Source organism: Manihot esculenta, chromosome 2 (genome assembly GCF_001659605.2).
Source record: "Manihot esculenta cultivar AM560-2 chromosome 2, M.esculenta_v8, whole genome shotgun sequence".
NCBI classification, from domain to species: Eukaryota; Viridiplantae; Streptophyta; class Magnoliopsida; order Malpighiales; family Euphorbiaceae; genus Manihot; species Manihot esculenta.
In genome coordinates, this window is record NC_035162.2 from 11,024,276 (window position 1) to 11,039,572 (window position 15,297).

The 15,297-nt window shown below is 31.1% G+C and overlaps 2 protein-coding genes and 2 non-coding genes across 4 annotated transcripts; all 4 read right to left on the reverse strand.

Moving 5' to 3' along the window:
* Positions 1-2,045: 2,045 nt before the first annotated feature.
* LOC110609944 (phytolongin Phyl2.2) lies at positions 2,046-3,903 on the reverse strand. The gene has a single exon (XM_021749791.2). It carries the CDS (start codon positions 3,276-3,278, stop codon positions 2,439-2,441), a length of 840 nt encoding a protein of 279 aa, XP_021605483.1. The 5' UTR covers positions 3,279-3,903; the 3' UTR covers positions 2,046-2,438.
* Positions 3,904-4,244: 341 nt separating this feature from the next.
* LOC110603232 (protein IQ-DOMAIN 21) lies at positions 4,245-7,977 on the reverse strand. The gene is made up of 5 exons (XM_021740935.2): positions 7,712-7,977; positions 7,487-7,592; positions 5,973-6,254; positions 5,222-5,599; positions 4,245-5,100 (listed from the first exon to the last, which is right to left on the reverse strand). The coding sequence occupies exons 2-5, from the start codon at positions 7,571-7,573 to the stop codon at positions 4,453-4,455; spliced, it is 1,395 nt and encodes a 464-aa protein (XP_021596627.1). The 5' UTR covers positions 7,574-7,592; positions 7,712-7,977; the 3' UTR covers positions 4,245-4,452.
* Positions 7,978-11,144: 3,167 nt separating this feature from the next.
* Positions 11,145-11,217, reverse strand: TRNAK-CUU. Its single transcript has one exon. It is a non-coding gene; the product is annotated as a tRNA-Lys (tRNA).
* A 654-nt stretch (positions 11,218-11,871) lies between these two features.
* TRNAQ-CUG lies at positions 11,872-11,943 on the reverse strand. The gene has a single exon. It is a non-coding gene; the product is annotated as a tRNA-Gln (tRNA).
* Between the last annotated feature and the right edge of the window lie 3,354 nt (positions 11,944-15,297).

The following is a 15,297-nucleotide window of genomic DNA, read 5'->3' on the forward strand; positions in this document are numbered from 1 at the left end:
TACTGGCAAAAATAATTTATAATTTATTTTCCTCGTCTCTTTGTCCGTCAAACGGTATGTTATATTGATTTCAATATAATTGGATATGACTTTAGGACTTCAACTCGACTGATTTGTATTCACGGTTTAGTTTGATAAAAATTTTTAATTTTATTTTCCTAATTTTCAATCTTTCAATAAAAAATTATAAAAAAAAACATTTTTTAGCTAAAAAAAACTAGACTGATGCTACTCTGATATTGAACATTTTTCTAGATCTGTTTATTATTATATTATTGTAATGTGTATAAGCACGTGTCTGCACAAAATACGTTAATGTAACATCAGCAATTGAATGTTGCATGCAAATTTATGCCACATGGGGCTTCCACCTTCAGATGTGGTGATATGTATTTTCTTTATTGTCAGATTCAGCTGATAAAGACCATCCTGCAGACTTTTTCAAATGGTAAATCACTGTTGTCACTTTTTATAAAATTTTCAAACTCGTTAGTTTTTCTACAGCTATTTGCTTTAAATTATTTGTATTGTCTAATCTATATAATTGTAATTATATATAATATTTAATTTTATAATTTTAAATATTTATATTATTTAATTAAAATAAAAATAAATTAATTAATAACTTTTTAATAAGATAATTAAATAATTTAATTTTATAAAATATAATAATATCATAATTGAGTATTTTAAAATAGAGATGGACGGAGTAATAAATTTACTAAAAATTTAAAGAACTAATACTAATTCTCTCTTTTATTTAGCAGCTTCAAAACCAACGCATGTAATATTAAAATCTGCATGTTAGTCAAACCTGAGGGATACTTTTGTAATTTTTTCAAATATTTTATATTATTATACCATAAACTATTTTCTTTCTTTTAATTTTATTTGGAATGATCAATTTAAAAAAATTTAAAAAAAATAATTTTTTAAAAGATTTTTATATTTAACAAAATTAATGTAAAAATTTAATTATAATAATTAATTTTAAATTAAAACAAAATTTATCAAAATTATTAAAATTTTATAAAAAATAATTTTACTTAAATCTATTCATATTAAAAGAGTTAAATTGAATTTTATTATATTTAAATTGATTTCAAATAAATTAATTTTTTATAAATAAAAATAAATTGAATTTTATTAAAAACTCAAAAAAAGAAAATATTAAATATATTAAAATATCTAAAGGTTTAGCACGGTGATACTAACGTCTGAATAAAATTGAGAAATCTCATTTTTTATTAATCGATCTCCAACTTTCGATTCAAAAAAAAACACACGTGGATATAACATTACGTTATTTCGTGCAGCAAATGCATGAAATTAAGAGGTGGAATGAGGTAATATTAGCTTCTGCAGCTCCAAAGACCATTACAAACTTGCGTTGCGGTTGGCAACAGATAACCTTTTAAAGGCCATTCCGTTTGTACTATTTATAGGGAAGGGAGGGGAAAATGATAAAAAAAACCCAGCTTTGTTGGCCATGAAAGCTTGAAGAATTGGCTCCAGAAAATAAAATCACACTTTGGCATGCTCACTATCTAGGATTTTGATTTTGGAGCTGCTCTACCACCACCTTCCGTATTTGTTCATTTATAAGGCCAGAGCCCACCAGCTCTCTTTGATTTTCTTCCCTGCCTTTGTGGCCTCCTACTGTATAATATTGCAGTTCAGGATAAAAAACAATAACAAATAAATAACAAAAGACCACGAATTGCAGTGGAAATGCACAAGCTAGAACAATTAACTGTAAGAAAGAACAGCATGGGCAGTTTATTCGCAAGCCTTCATATGGCGGAAAGTTTCAGTAGACAAATTAATCTACTAATATTCTTCTACCATATGACGAGAATTTATCTGATAAAGGTTACGAAATACAAGGCAGTGTTCACGATGCTAATAGCTGATCAATAGAACCAGATTCTATCCATGGAACCTTGGTAGATGCTATAATGTCACCCACAATCTTATATGTAAGCATCCAAAACGGCAAACGACAAGAATAAAATCAAAACAAGAAATTAATTGACATTGTAGCAGGAAATAAATAATTGTGTCGCAGCTAATACCATGAAAGTTTTAGGAAAATGGCTTGTTCTATAAACAAAATAATTAACTTTCTGCTTGTGCAAGCAGAAGGCAAAAACACGTTAAAAACGACAGCTACAAATATTCACAGTTCACGGCAATACAAGAAAATATTCACAAGTTGATATGATCTTCAAAACTTGTCCAGAAATTAACAGCAAAAGAGTTTTTCATCGGAGAAGCTAATATTATTACCGGTGGAAACCACACAGAACTCCACAACCAATGTACAATAATTTTTCTTACAACCCCATGGATGTTGTTCTCTGGTATCTGATGCAGAAGCTTCAATGTAGAAGACCAATTTACAAGTAAAACACCATAACCTATCAAAACATCTCAATTCAACCATCAATGCATTTGAAACCCCTACAGATCAACAACCAAATCCCAAACAAAGCAGTACAAATAGCCACATCCAATATCAAAATCACCCACACTAGCTTCATCCAAGTCTTATTAACCTTGTGCTTGTTATCACCCAAATGATGCCCACCATTCTTGTGCGTCATGGAAACTGAGAACTCCCTGTTCACCACAACATGTCCATTCACACCCACGTGATTCGCCTTATTATCCATCCTAGCACCACCATTCTTAAAGTTATGATGATCCCCGCTTGCCTCTCCTCCTCCATCACTGGCACCCCCACCGCAACCTAATGGTCTCTTCTTCTTCTTCACCAATAGTTTAGCCGGCTTCGAAAGCAAGGGTCTCACTACCGACCCCTTCTCCTTTGTCGAATCCAAACTTGGGGTCCTATTATCCTCGGGTACCCCCAATGAAGAATCCACCAACTCTACATCCAATTGAAGTATTTCGCGAAAAGTTGGATAGAAGTGGTCTTGAAAACAAAGCATTGTGAGCTCATCAACATCTTTGTTGGGATTGGATAGAATTAACTCCTCGAAAGCGACCTTCACACGGTCTAAGAACCAGAGAGAGTCAGATTTCTGGAGATCTTCATTGAAAATGACGAAATAGGCAAAAGGGTCATGGATTAAGAAGGTGTAGGTCTTCTTGCGAATGGTGTGAGAGAACATGGAATGGTGAGGAGGGGTTTTCTCTATGCATTGTTTAGCTATGTCTTCGATTCCCGGCTCTTCGGAGGATGAAAATTCCACAAGGATTGTGAGTCCCTTTGCAATGCAAGCATAGAATATGAGATCTGGATTGGAAATCATTTGATGATTTTTTTTTTATGTGTGTGTGTGGCTCTTTTTCTCTTCCTTCTCGTCTCCTTTTCCTTTACGTAGAATCAAGGAAAAGCTAAAATCCGGAGAGAAAATGAGAATTGAATTAGAAAAAAGTAGAAAATTTGCATTACATATATGAGAAATTCTCCCTTTGTTGATTGCGTGAATGATTTCGCTCTCGAAAATTTGAAATCATTGTCAAATTTTATTGTTTCTTTCTCTCCATCGTTTGGAGTTCTGCAATTCTTTCTCTCTCTCTCTCTCTCTCCGTTGGGTTTGGAAATGGAAGAGAGAGAATGGAACCGAGAATTCTTTGGGAGGTAAAAGAAAACAGAATAACGGCTGCCTCTTCAAAATCAACCCTTGACTGACTTTTAAATTACGGATGTGCCCTTTGTCCTATTTTCTATAAACCCCTAATATATCGGATTGGTTATCGGGGTCCACAGTGTTCTTTCTTAATTAAAAAAAAAAAAACAAAAAAAAAATGAAGCTCTGGATAATTTATAGTTTATTTATCTACATTTTCTTATCAATTTTAATTGCAAATACACTAAATCATATCCACACAAACTTAATCTGATAATTAGTAAATGTAAAAGATTTCTTTCAATTTTCGATTTTCATTTCAAAAATATATATATATATATACTAAATCATGTGATGATTTTTTAATTACTACTATATTACTATATTTATAATATATTAAATTATTTATAATAATATATACCCCATACTTAAATATTATATAATTAAAAAGTAACTAAAATATACATTAAATGATATTCTTGTACTACTATTTTCATATTTAATGTAAAATCAAAATTGTCTATTATTTTTTTTTAAAGAATATAACTACATAATTAATTTCATCCAATGTTAAATATGATAATTTGACAAAAAAAAAACAAAAATCTAAAAGTAAAAGTATGAAGTAATTGTAACAATAGAGTATTGAGTTGAATGGTTGATTAATAAAATAGCAGTGCCAATGTAGGATCATAAATAATCAAAATGAACATAAGCGCATATGAGTTCTTGCACCCAAACATATATATAGTTACCAAGCCTCAGAGACTGGTAAATCTTATCACAAATGCCAAACATCAATCAATGATAACTTACGTATAAATACTCAACAAAAAACTCCATATACCACTCATCAACTAAAATCATGCCTCCAAGCATGACCATCAATGGGAGACAACCTCCAATCCTCTCCACCACCGTAGGAGTCTGGGCTATAACCTGCAATCCGTCTTGACTGGGGGCGCATCCCATTACCCTTGGGGTTTGGGCTCCTTGGAGCCTGGTAACCAGCTGTTCCTCCACCTGAACTTGAGGAGTCACAACCCGATCCACCAATTGAACCTTTCCTTGTGGATGAGTTCCATTGAGGCACATAGGATCCACGCTGTTTGACCATGCCCTGACCACGTAGCTTGGCCTTGGCAGACTGGGTTGAAGCCATGTAGCTAGGGACATGGGTGCTTAAGCTTGATTGTCTTTGATGCTTAGATGGGTACGGAGATGTGTCCGCTAGGCCATCGTTGACGTTGCCCATGCCTGGTGGAGCGACCCCATCCATTTCTAATGTTTTCTCAGACATGTCATCTGTGGTGGTTGTAGTGGTGGTCAGCGGCACATAAGATGCTTCGTTTGGCCCCAAATAACGTGCATGGTATGGTTGTGATGACATCCACCGCTCGAGCCAATTCCAATCCCATTGCATCTTCTCCCTTTCATTTGCATAAAATACTCTCTTTTTGCCATTTGGGTCAGATTGCATGAGTTGATGTTGCTGTTGTTGCTGTTAGTACAGGCCATTTATTTGCAAAGGATTTTGAGAAAAATATATACCATCATATCTGTGTTTTAGTAACAAATTAAATGTGCGTACATAGTAACAAATACATGCATAGCTCACCAACCTGATATGCATAAGCATAAGCAAGGGCTCTCTCCCTCTTCACGACAGCATCTTGTTTCCTTGAAGTACTTTCCTTGATTCTCTCATAACTTTGATGCCCGTTATCCCAACCTTCTGTTCTATAACTCTGTAATGGGCTCCTGGGATAATTTACTCCATCCACCGATCTCCTTCGTCCTTCCAATTCTTCTTCTTCCTCAACCTTCTTTTCAAGCTTCTCATGAGCCAGTTGAAGTTTGCGGGCTCTCGCTCTTGCCTGCACACGTACAAGTGCCTGCATACACCTCATTGTCATCTGTGCTTGCTTGCGTACGTTGTGGCCTCTCACAAGTGCTTGTAGCCTCACTAGTCCCTTCAACGCACGCAAGGCACGCCGAGCCTGCACAATAACGAGACGATTTCCAGCTGACATGAAAATTAATTTTTAACTACTTTCTACCTTTATTAAAGCAACCGTAGCATGTTATTAACTAAACTACCTGAATTTGCCACCCTTCTGAGATCAAGAGAAAGTGAATTACCGTGAAAGTGAATGTGTGAAAGCAAAAAATGACTATTTTTTATTTTTCAAGTCAATTTAACAACAAAATAAAGTTATAGAATTACAGCATAGTCCTAGCTATCATTTATCTATATAGGTAGATAGAGCTTATAATTAATGGCCTCCATTGCATGGCAAATTAATTTAAGTTGTGGGGGCATTGAAAGAGAGGCGATGTAATGAGTAAGAGAGAAATGAGAGAGAGATATACAAGGTAGCCTCTGTAGTATGACTGTATAAGAGTAGCAGCTCTTTCTTCCTTGGAATGACGTCCATAGCCAGCCAGTCGAACAACTTTAGCTGCTGCTTGTGCAGCTGCAACCGCAGCTTCTGCGGCCGCTGCAGTTGCCACTGCAACTGCAATGGCATGATTTCTATCTTCAGTCACTGGACTTGATGCCGTGCTGCCTTCATTAGTGGCATCAGGGGAAGGAAAATGTTCAAATGACACAACCTCCGGAGCCTCATGTTGCCATTTCTCTGCGTTGTCTTTCTAAAAATACATACATCATCATTTCCATCATCAATTTCATAATTGTCATTATAAGGGAAATCCGTTATGGAAAATAAACCATTATCGTCCAATAAACACAACAAGTGCATTTAAGTAAAATCCAAATACCATGACGCTTTAAATATATATCATGAATGATCAATTACTAATTATCAAACAATCATCATCGATTCGTAACATTTGGGGGTTTGCCTCAAATTGTGAAAAGAGATTAAAAAATAAAGCAATTTTGGCATGATAGGTATCTAACAAAGCCAAGCACATGTGTTGATGAAGATAGATGATGTGATAGCCTCGGTGGCATGATAATAATATGTCATGGAAAGGGGTTTGCATGCTTTGAGGGTCATGTTGATTGGGGACCATTTGTTCCGCTTATTTATTCATGGTCCTAAATACGGTAAGGAGGCAGTTCTTCTTTAATGTAGCCCTAATAGTCCACAGTTCAACACATATCCTTTATAATAATTAATCACCGCCGATGACAATCTGCAGTGTACCTGTGTTTGGGGAGGGGGAACAGAAATTCACATGGATGCTCTACAAATATATAAATCTTAGGGATTGCATTGGAGTAAGATATCCAGACCAGACACCTTAAATTCATTTAATTTTGATCATATAATTGTGAATTTCAGCTAAAACTAATTCTGATTTCAGCATAGATTATCTAGAATTGATTATTTGAGTATCCTCTGAATGTCTAAGGGAAAATTTATGAACTGACAGGCAAATGAGGACGATCAAAATTTCGATAGATAAACATCAAAATTAAGAGGTGCCCTGTTAGGTCATATACTTTATTAGGTGTACCTTGAAAATAGTAATAATAATAATAAAAAAAAGTAGTCAACCAGGTGGTGGTTATAGAACTACTACTCTTTGAATCTTGCTTATTAGTAAAGCTATAGTACTCTAAATACCTATATCTGATTTGCTGGGAAGCAGTTTGAGCTGCCTAGTTGTTTTTTTCTTATGCTTGCTTGTTTCCTGAGACTGTTTTACGTTTTCTGGTTTTCTTCTTTACGTACCAAGGATTTCCAAGTCCTTTTGCTTGGCATGTTAATGTCTAGATTGGTTGTTAGGGAATTGTTTTTGGGTGTAGTTTTTGTAATCAAAATTCTAAGTTTCTTTCCCTGATTTTTAATATATTTCCATTATCAAAAAAATAAAGTAAAATAAAAAATTCCGATTACAATTTAATTACATACCTTTTTCTCTGGTAATTTCTTATGATTAGAAGACGATTTGAACACTTTCTTCACTGATGAAAACCAACCACCTCCTTTCTTCCCCATCTCCGGCGAAAGAGATCAGCTTTACATGATCCACGAAAATTGTGTTTCAGGCAATGCAGACTTATAAATAATCATATAGCATAGACCAACAAAACCAGAAATGCGCTTAAACCCAGAATAATTATTAGCGAAACTGACCTGAGAGCGATTATGCGAGAAAATTTGGATGAAAACCGTGGAAGTTTCACATCCTCGTTCGATCATTTTACGTTCATCGGTTTTGTTCGTGGAGATTCAATTGATCGAGCAAGTAACAGAAAGATCAAAGCTCTGAAACTAGGTGAACTGTGAAGAAAGAAAGAGAAGATTCTAGCGTTACCAGTTAAGGAGAGAGTTATGAAAGTTGCGAGAGAGAGAGTGAGAGAGAAAAAGAGAGAGGAAAGAGGTTAGAGAAATAACTGCCAACCCGCTCGTTTGCCGATTAGTATTTATCAGAGTCACGGCTGTGTTACATTCATACGGTTGGTCATTTGGCCATTGAGATTTTGACACGTCGCCCGCAAGCAGCTTCGGTTGCACGGGTTTCACATACAAAGTTATACTTTTTTTTTTAATTTACATGTAAGTACCTGAATTTTTCCTTTTGTGTATATTTAGCATATATTTTGATTATTAGAATTTAAATATACTTCAAAATTAAGGATATAAACGAATCAAGTCCAGATTTAAAGAGTTCAAATATAGTTTGTTAAATTTTTTTTAAGTTCAAACCGAATTCAAATTTTACTCATTTCGAATTCGAGCCGAATATTAAAAAGCTCAAGATTGGTTCTTTTAGCAAACGAATTTAGACGAATCGATTTTTTATCGAATTTATTCTCGAATAGTTTATAAGTAGTTCAATTTAAATAGTTTATGAGTAGTTCAATTTATTTATATTGTGTAATAAGTTTTAGTCTAAAATTAATAAATTTAAAATTAAAATAATTTTAGTTAAATAAATATATTTACAAATTAGCTCGTAAATTTATAAAGATGAACTTTTAAATCTTAATAATCCAAATATTTGCAGTTTAAAAATGTAACTAAACTATATAAAACTAAATTTTAGAAAATTTAGACTTGACTTTTGAAAGTGTATGCAGAGTTTGAGTTTATTTTTTTATAATAATAATTTCAGTTTGCTTAACGAGACTGTTCATAAGCCTATTCTCGAGCGTACTTATAAATTCAGAAACGAGCCGAGTTCACGAATCTTAATGAGCCGAGTTCACGAGTGTTAACGAGTCGAATACTATGAAACTCAAATTTGGCTCGTTTACCAAACAAGACCAAAAATTAAGTTCGAACTTGACTCGTTTAGAAATCGAGTTGAGTTCGATCGAATTTTTATTCAACCGAATCTCGAGTAGTTCGCGAACAGTTTAATTCATTTACACTCCTATTTTTTATGGGAAACAGATATAAATAAAAAAAATTAGAAAACAACCAAATTTTACTATTAATTAACTAGAAAATTACTATATACATTATAAGTTATTTGTTACAAACATTTCAATAACTATTTATTAATGACTTATAAATATTTTAACTAAATATGTTATGATTTTAAATGTTTATAAATTTTAAATAGTCTATATACATTGAATATTTATAAATTATGTCAAACAACTCAAATTGACACTTATATATTATATTTATAAATTAAAAAATCTATGAGAAATGAAAAATATTTTTGGCAACTAGTGTATATATATCATGTGTGTGTGATTGTGAAATCTCATTGATTATAAAATTAATATCATAATATTAAAAAAAAAATTCAAAGAACAATGGTCCCTGCAGGAGGTGAATAAATTTTTGTGTTAATAAATTAGAAGAGTAACAGTAGAAGCACATGCATGCATGCATGCATGATAGGCCCCCTCTCCTGCTATGAAAGAAGTGAAAGCTGCTTCCCACCAAACTCATCAAAAGGGTTAATAAGCTGCAACTGCTAAGTTCAAGCCTTGCTTCAAACTCTTGTTTTCTTTTATTGCAAGCAAAACTCTCTCATCTCTCCTACCTCCCAACCCTATGTAACTCTATTGGGTGGATCTTTTTGGAGGATCCCTTTTGCCCTTAAATCAAATAGACTGTGCAGAATCAAGTTGCCCTAATATTAACTATCCCTTTTTCTTTTCAGACTTATATTTAATAACATCAAAATAATATATTTAAATATTAATATATACAAAAAAACATTGTAAAAAAACTTTAAATTATAACATGTTGTCACCTTTTTTGTTTATAAACATTTGATAGAGATGAACCCTAACTCCTGACTGATGGTTTGTCCCTTGATAATATATATTCATTCTACTTAAATTAGACTATGAAAAATTGGGTAAGGAGTGTGTGAAGCATAAGCAAAAGCTATTTGCTTAGCCTGATAAGAAAGAGAAGGAATTCATTATTTCAGTCAACCACCTAAAATAAGAAATCTCAACTACTTAATGCAATCATTACACAAAAACTTTTCTTTACAGGTTATTAAGGTTTGGTGCAACTTATCAAATCAAAATCATGGATTTTTCTTTTCACCCTTTATATATATAAATTAATTACTTGTTCTTGAATAATTAAGTAATGATTTTGCTTAAATTCTTGAACAATTAAGTTTATATATGGCTCTTTCTTTTCAATCTATATACTTCATGTAATAGCTCTATCATGCCATAATGCATGATTGTTAATTGGAAGCTTCATATTTATTTACTTATTTATTTTGTATTTTAGGGACAAAATTAGGTGATGCTGAAAATTTTAAGGATGCATGCATGCATCGGTACTTCAAAAGATCATTCAAGACAAGCAATAGGAGGCCAGGGGAAACAGCCACCTTACCCAACGGTGGCTGTGTGATATGGAGGAAGTATGACGTCTATGCATCACGGCAAAAACACAGACGCAAAATGAAGGAGTCAAGAAAAGTTTATATCTCGAGAGAGAAGCATTGATCAGTTCTTATTCAGAACTAACTTGGAGGGTAAACTACTGCAAGCTGTTTCTTTTTTTTCTTTGACGATGTGATCTCTTTTATTTCCGTTAGGGTTTTTGTAGGGTTGCTAAATGTTGTTTACCTGATTTCAAAGACAATAATATATAGGAGGTTAAGGAATCCTACAGGATATGGACATAGAGAATCTCCTCAAGGAAGCTTTACTGCATGGATTGCTTCGTTTCCTTCTCTGTCTCTGACATTTTTCTATTTCTGCATCTGGGGATTATATGTAGTTGTGTTTATCGATTAATTATTTTGATCTTTATTTATACCATTTACTGAGCTGTCCTTGTTATTATGGATTCATCATTCATCGTACTTTTGGTTAAGAAAGAAGCGTAAGACAAATTTTCTAGGTGATACTAATCTTTGTTTCTTGAAATACTTATAACTGAGTGGTCGAGATTCCACCGATATTTACATATGCATAGCCAAAAATGATTGAAATACAACTGGGTTTCACATTCTCACTTCAGAAAGTCTTCTTCTCTGCAAGGGACATTTCCAAAGTTTTTCTAGAATTGAAGGGTATTTAACCCATTTCATGTCTTCCGCAGCTCAACGATAAAACAGACAAAAATAGAAATTCGCCCACCGTGGGGCTCGAACCCACGACCACAAGGTTAAGAGCCTTGCGCTCTACCAACTGAGCTAGACGGGCTTTTGATAACAATTCTTAATATAACATATTTGTCATTATTTAAGCTCCAAGGAAAAAAAACAGTTAGCATTTTGATGTATGAACATTCTTAATATTTTATGATATTAAATTATTTTATTTCAATATTCTAGCTACCATGAAATCTCATTACTTTTAATAATTATGAATATAAATTATTGAACTATTAATGGCGTCAGGAATAAAATAAGACTGAAACTCTTAGATGTGGCATAAACAATTTGAAATTGAAAGTGGGGTTTGATAAAAATTAACTGTAATTAGAATAATAATTTGTATAAAACATTATAAATTTATGCATAAATTTGATAAAAGAAAATTTTTTATTCTTCTAATTCTGGCTGCTACTACTGGTTTTTCTATTTATCCATTTATTATGTACATTAAGAATACCATTTTACTGGTAAATATTTATTGCATAATGAAAACTTTATATTAAATCTCATTTGGAAAAGAAATATCATTAACAAATATTACTATTTTAGTATTGAGTTTCTTCAATTTCCTTACATTTTCCGGTGGTTATATAGATTTTCAAAAATTATACTTGGTGAAATTATTAGTGATTTTATCCATGTCTTGCTCAAGGGAGGGGGGAAAAGTATTTAAAAAGAAAAAGAATTAGGAAGAAGAAATAGGTTCCACCGAGATTTGAACTCGGGTTACTGGATTCAGAGTCCAATGTCCTGACCACTAGACCATGGAACCTCGTTGGCAATGAGACGCCAAATTCTTTATATGACATATCATCAATATGAGAAGTTGATACTCTAAAAAAATATATTCAATGCATTCATGTGTATGGATCTTTATTGATAATTATAAGAGTTACTCTACTGTTTTTTTTTTTTTTTTGAAATAGAGGGTTGAGAGAGTAGAACCTTAGACCTCTCAAGTCTACTAGGATTCACTTTCTACCAGGCTAAGTCTCGGAGTGCAAGAGTTATTCTACTTTAAAACTATAATTATTTATGAGTGAGCATAATGTAGAATTTTTCTTTTTTAGGGATTTCTATAATTTTTCATTACCGTTAATTTAATTTTGAATTTATTTACTTTTGTTATGAATTTTAAAATTCGAAACTATGTATATCCAAATTTAATTTCAATTTTTCAAAAACAAACTACACTTACTAAATTATGTAGCAGCAGAAATGGATTGGTATGAAATGCAATACTTCAGAAAACAGAAGACAAAATAATGGATCTCTAATAAGTTTGTCTTTAGACAAATTATTAACAATCTAGTGACAAAACTAAATGGGTCAAGGGCCATGGCCTCCTAAAAAAAATTCAAATTGTATAACACTATTTAAATAGTTTTATATATATACTAATAAATTTTTATATATTTAAAGAATTTATTAGTTAATTTTTATTTTAAAATTACTCAATTAAATAATTTTATATTTTATAAAATTAAATTTTTTAATCTTTTTATTAAATATATATTTATCCGCATTCGATACTATTTAGTAGATCTAATTTTAATCGTTCATTTTCGTATGTTCTTCTCATCTTTTTTAATCCAAAAATTTTATTTTTTATTTTTAAAATTTTAACTTCAATACATAATTTTTTAAAATTATTCATTCCTTGTGTAATTTAATTTTATATACTATTTTTATTATTAAAAAGTAATTATCTCACTTAATTAGTTTTTAATCTATTTATATAATTAAAATTATTTGTTAAATTATCTAGAAATAAATTTTAAATTTTTATAAATAAAAAGATTTTATGAATAATGTTTTATTAATTAATGAGTTTTATAAACTATTTAAATTTAAAAAATAATTTAATTTTAAAAAAATATAAATTTAATGGGTAATAGATTAGATAATTTAAATTTAAAAATATTTAAATATAAATAAGTATTATTTTTATAAATAATAAGTTAGATTATTTAAATTTAGAAAAAATGAAATGAAAATATCTTTGGATGGATTAAATAATTTAATTTAAAAAAATAAATTTATAATAAATATTATATTAAATTAATATGTTACTTTAACAATATTATTTTTTAATGGATTTATATGTTATAACCGTAATAAAAAAATTATTTTTACAATAAATATTATTAAAAGTTAATTTCATAATAAAAGTAGAGATGAGCTATTGATTAGTTGATTATTGACTTATATTAAAAGGTATATTTGTAAATATTAAAAATAAAGTTGTTATTAATTTATTTTAATTAATAAAAAATAAATAAATTATAATTTAATTTTAATATTTTATTAATTTTTGTAATATATATTTATTTTATGTGTTTTATTTAAAATATTTTATTTTCATAGACTATTAATTAAAATTAAAACCCTAACAAAATCTATGGATCTGTCACTATAATTACCATAGTTCTTTTGACACAAAAAGAATTTATTTTTGTTTTCACTATGTGATGGCTTGTCCTCTCCATCAAAAGATAGATTATATTTCATTGTGTGATTGATTTTACTCAATTTAGGAATTATTTAGAATGCATTTTATTGAAGATTTGAAGATATAAATGTTCAAAGTTTTCTTTTTTTTTTTAATTTGAATTCATAAAAATTGATAGTAAAGGGTTATAATTAGTTAGTTTCAAATTCACTATTCATAAATAAAAAGAGATTGAGATTATTGTAATTTCTTTTTTTTTTTATAAAGCTGATAGTAAACGAGATGTTTATATATTATGTTCCACCCCTTGTAAAATGACTTTAAAATCAATGAGGAGCATTTAGTCCTTGAGAAGGATTAAATCAATCTTAAATACATTAAGATAGTTTACCAAATTGGTTGAACTAAAAGAGTGCACAACTGGAAAAAATAAGGCCACTAAAAACAAACGAAGGAAATAAGGCACTCAAGAGTTACAAAGAGAGGCTTTAAATTTCATTAAATAATAAAATAGTACAAGGAGAGTGCAAAGGAGCAAGGTAAAACCACTGTACAAGACTTTTCTTTGATATTTATAAATGTCGGAGATGATGGGTATTCATGGGTATCCCTCACCTCCATTGGCTATAGTTACAATAATTTGAAATTAATGAATTTTAGCAAAAATATGGGAGCCATACACTTGGGCCGAGACAAGTGTCATATGGACCCAAGTGGAAGCCTCCACCTCCTAAAATATCCCCAAGTAAAAATTTGAGTACTCCGCCTCTCAATTCCCCAAGCTGCTCGGTGGAAATTTATAGAAACTGCTGAAAATAGGGAGAAAATTGCTAGCAGTAGAGAAACATAGTACGACATGAGGCGAGGTGATTTCCTATACGTGCGTGTTGGCGAGCACACAATCCAACTAACCTCCCATGTGGGCGCGTGCATCACCCTGGGGTCTACGCATACACCCCATGTTTCGCTGTTACTTATCGCAGTACCCTATGTCTCTCAGCTCTTGGGAGTCTGCATGCCAATTGAGCCTCCTTTTGTCATCCGTAGGCCTACCAGTGCAGCACTCCACGCCAATCCAATCTCATTTTGGCGTTCGGTGGTAGGATCAACATTTGCTAGATTTAGATTGATTAAAATTAAATTGAATAGAATAAAATAAATGAAAAATTAAAATTTTAATATTTATAAAATTAAATCAAATTAATTTTAAATAAAAATTAATTTAAATTGAACTGATATTGAAATTAATCATTTAAAATTTTTTAATAACTTTTTATTTTATATATTTTATTTTTAGTGTTTTAAAATTCAATTAAAATATTTTAATTTTAATTATAATTTAATTTTTTATATCATAAAAAATAATATATTATTACTCATTAATCGATTTAAATCGATTTTATTTATTTTTTATTAATTAAAATCAAATTAAATTAAAATAATTAAAATTTTTAAAAATAAAAATTTAAATTTAATTAACTTCGATGGATTTTATCAGTTTCAATCAAATAGTGCTCTCCACTTCGTGGACTTGCCAACGCGTGCCTCCCAGCAAATGCCTCGCAGCCAACTGAACCTCACTTGGCCTCCCCATAGACATACCACACATACTGCCAGCCAACTGCCTTCTGCACAACAAGCCAGCTGCCTCCAGCCCAACTATTACCAGCAGCC

What these genes read in the sequence shown, in the direction of transcription:
- LOC110609944 (XM_021749791.2), bottom strand. Translation starts at nt 3,278, where the DNA reads ATGATTTCCAATCCAGATCTCATATTCTATGCTTGCATTGCAAAGGGA.
- LOC110603232 (XM_021740935.2), bottom strand. Translation starts at nt 7,573, where the DNA reads ATGGGGAAGAAAGGAGGTGGTTGGTTTTCATCAGTGAAGAAAGTGTTC. An exon ending in AGAAATTACCAGAGAAAAAG is followed by an intron (nt 6,255 to 7,486) that starts GTATGTAATTAA and finishes ATGTATTTTTAG; the next exon opens with AAAGACAACGCAGAGAAATG. An exon ending in CATACTACAGAGGCTACCTT is followed by an intron (nt 5,600 to 5,972) that starts GTATATCTCTCT and finishes GTTATTGTGCAG; the next exon opens with GCTCGGCGTGCCTTGCGTGC.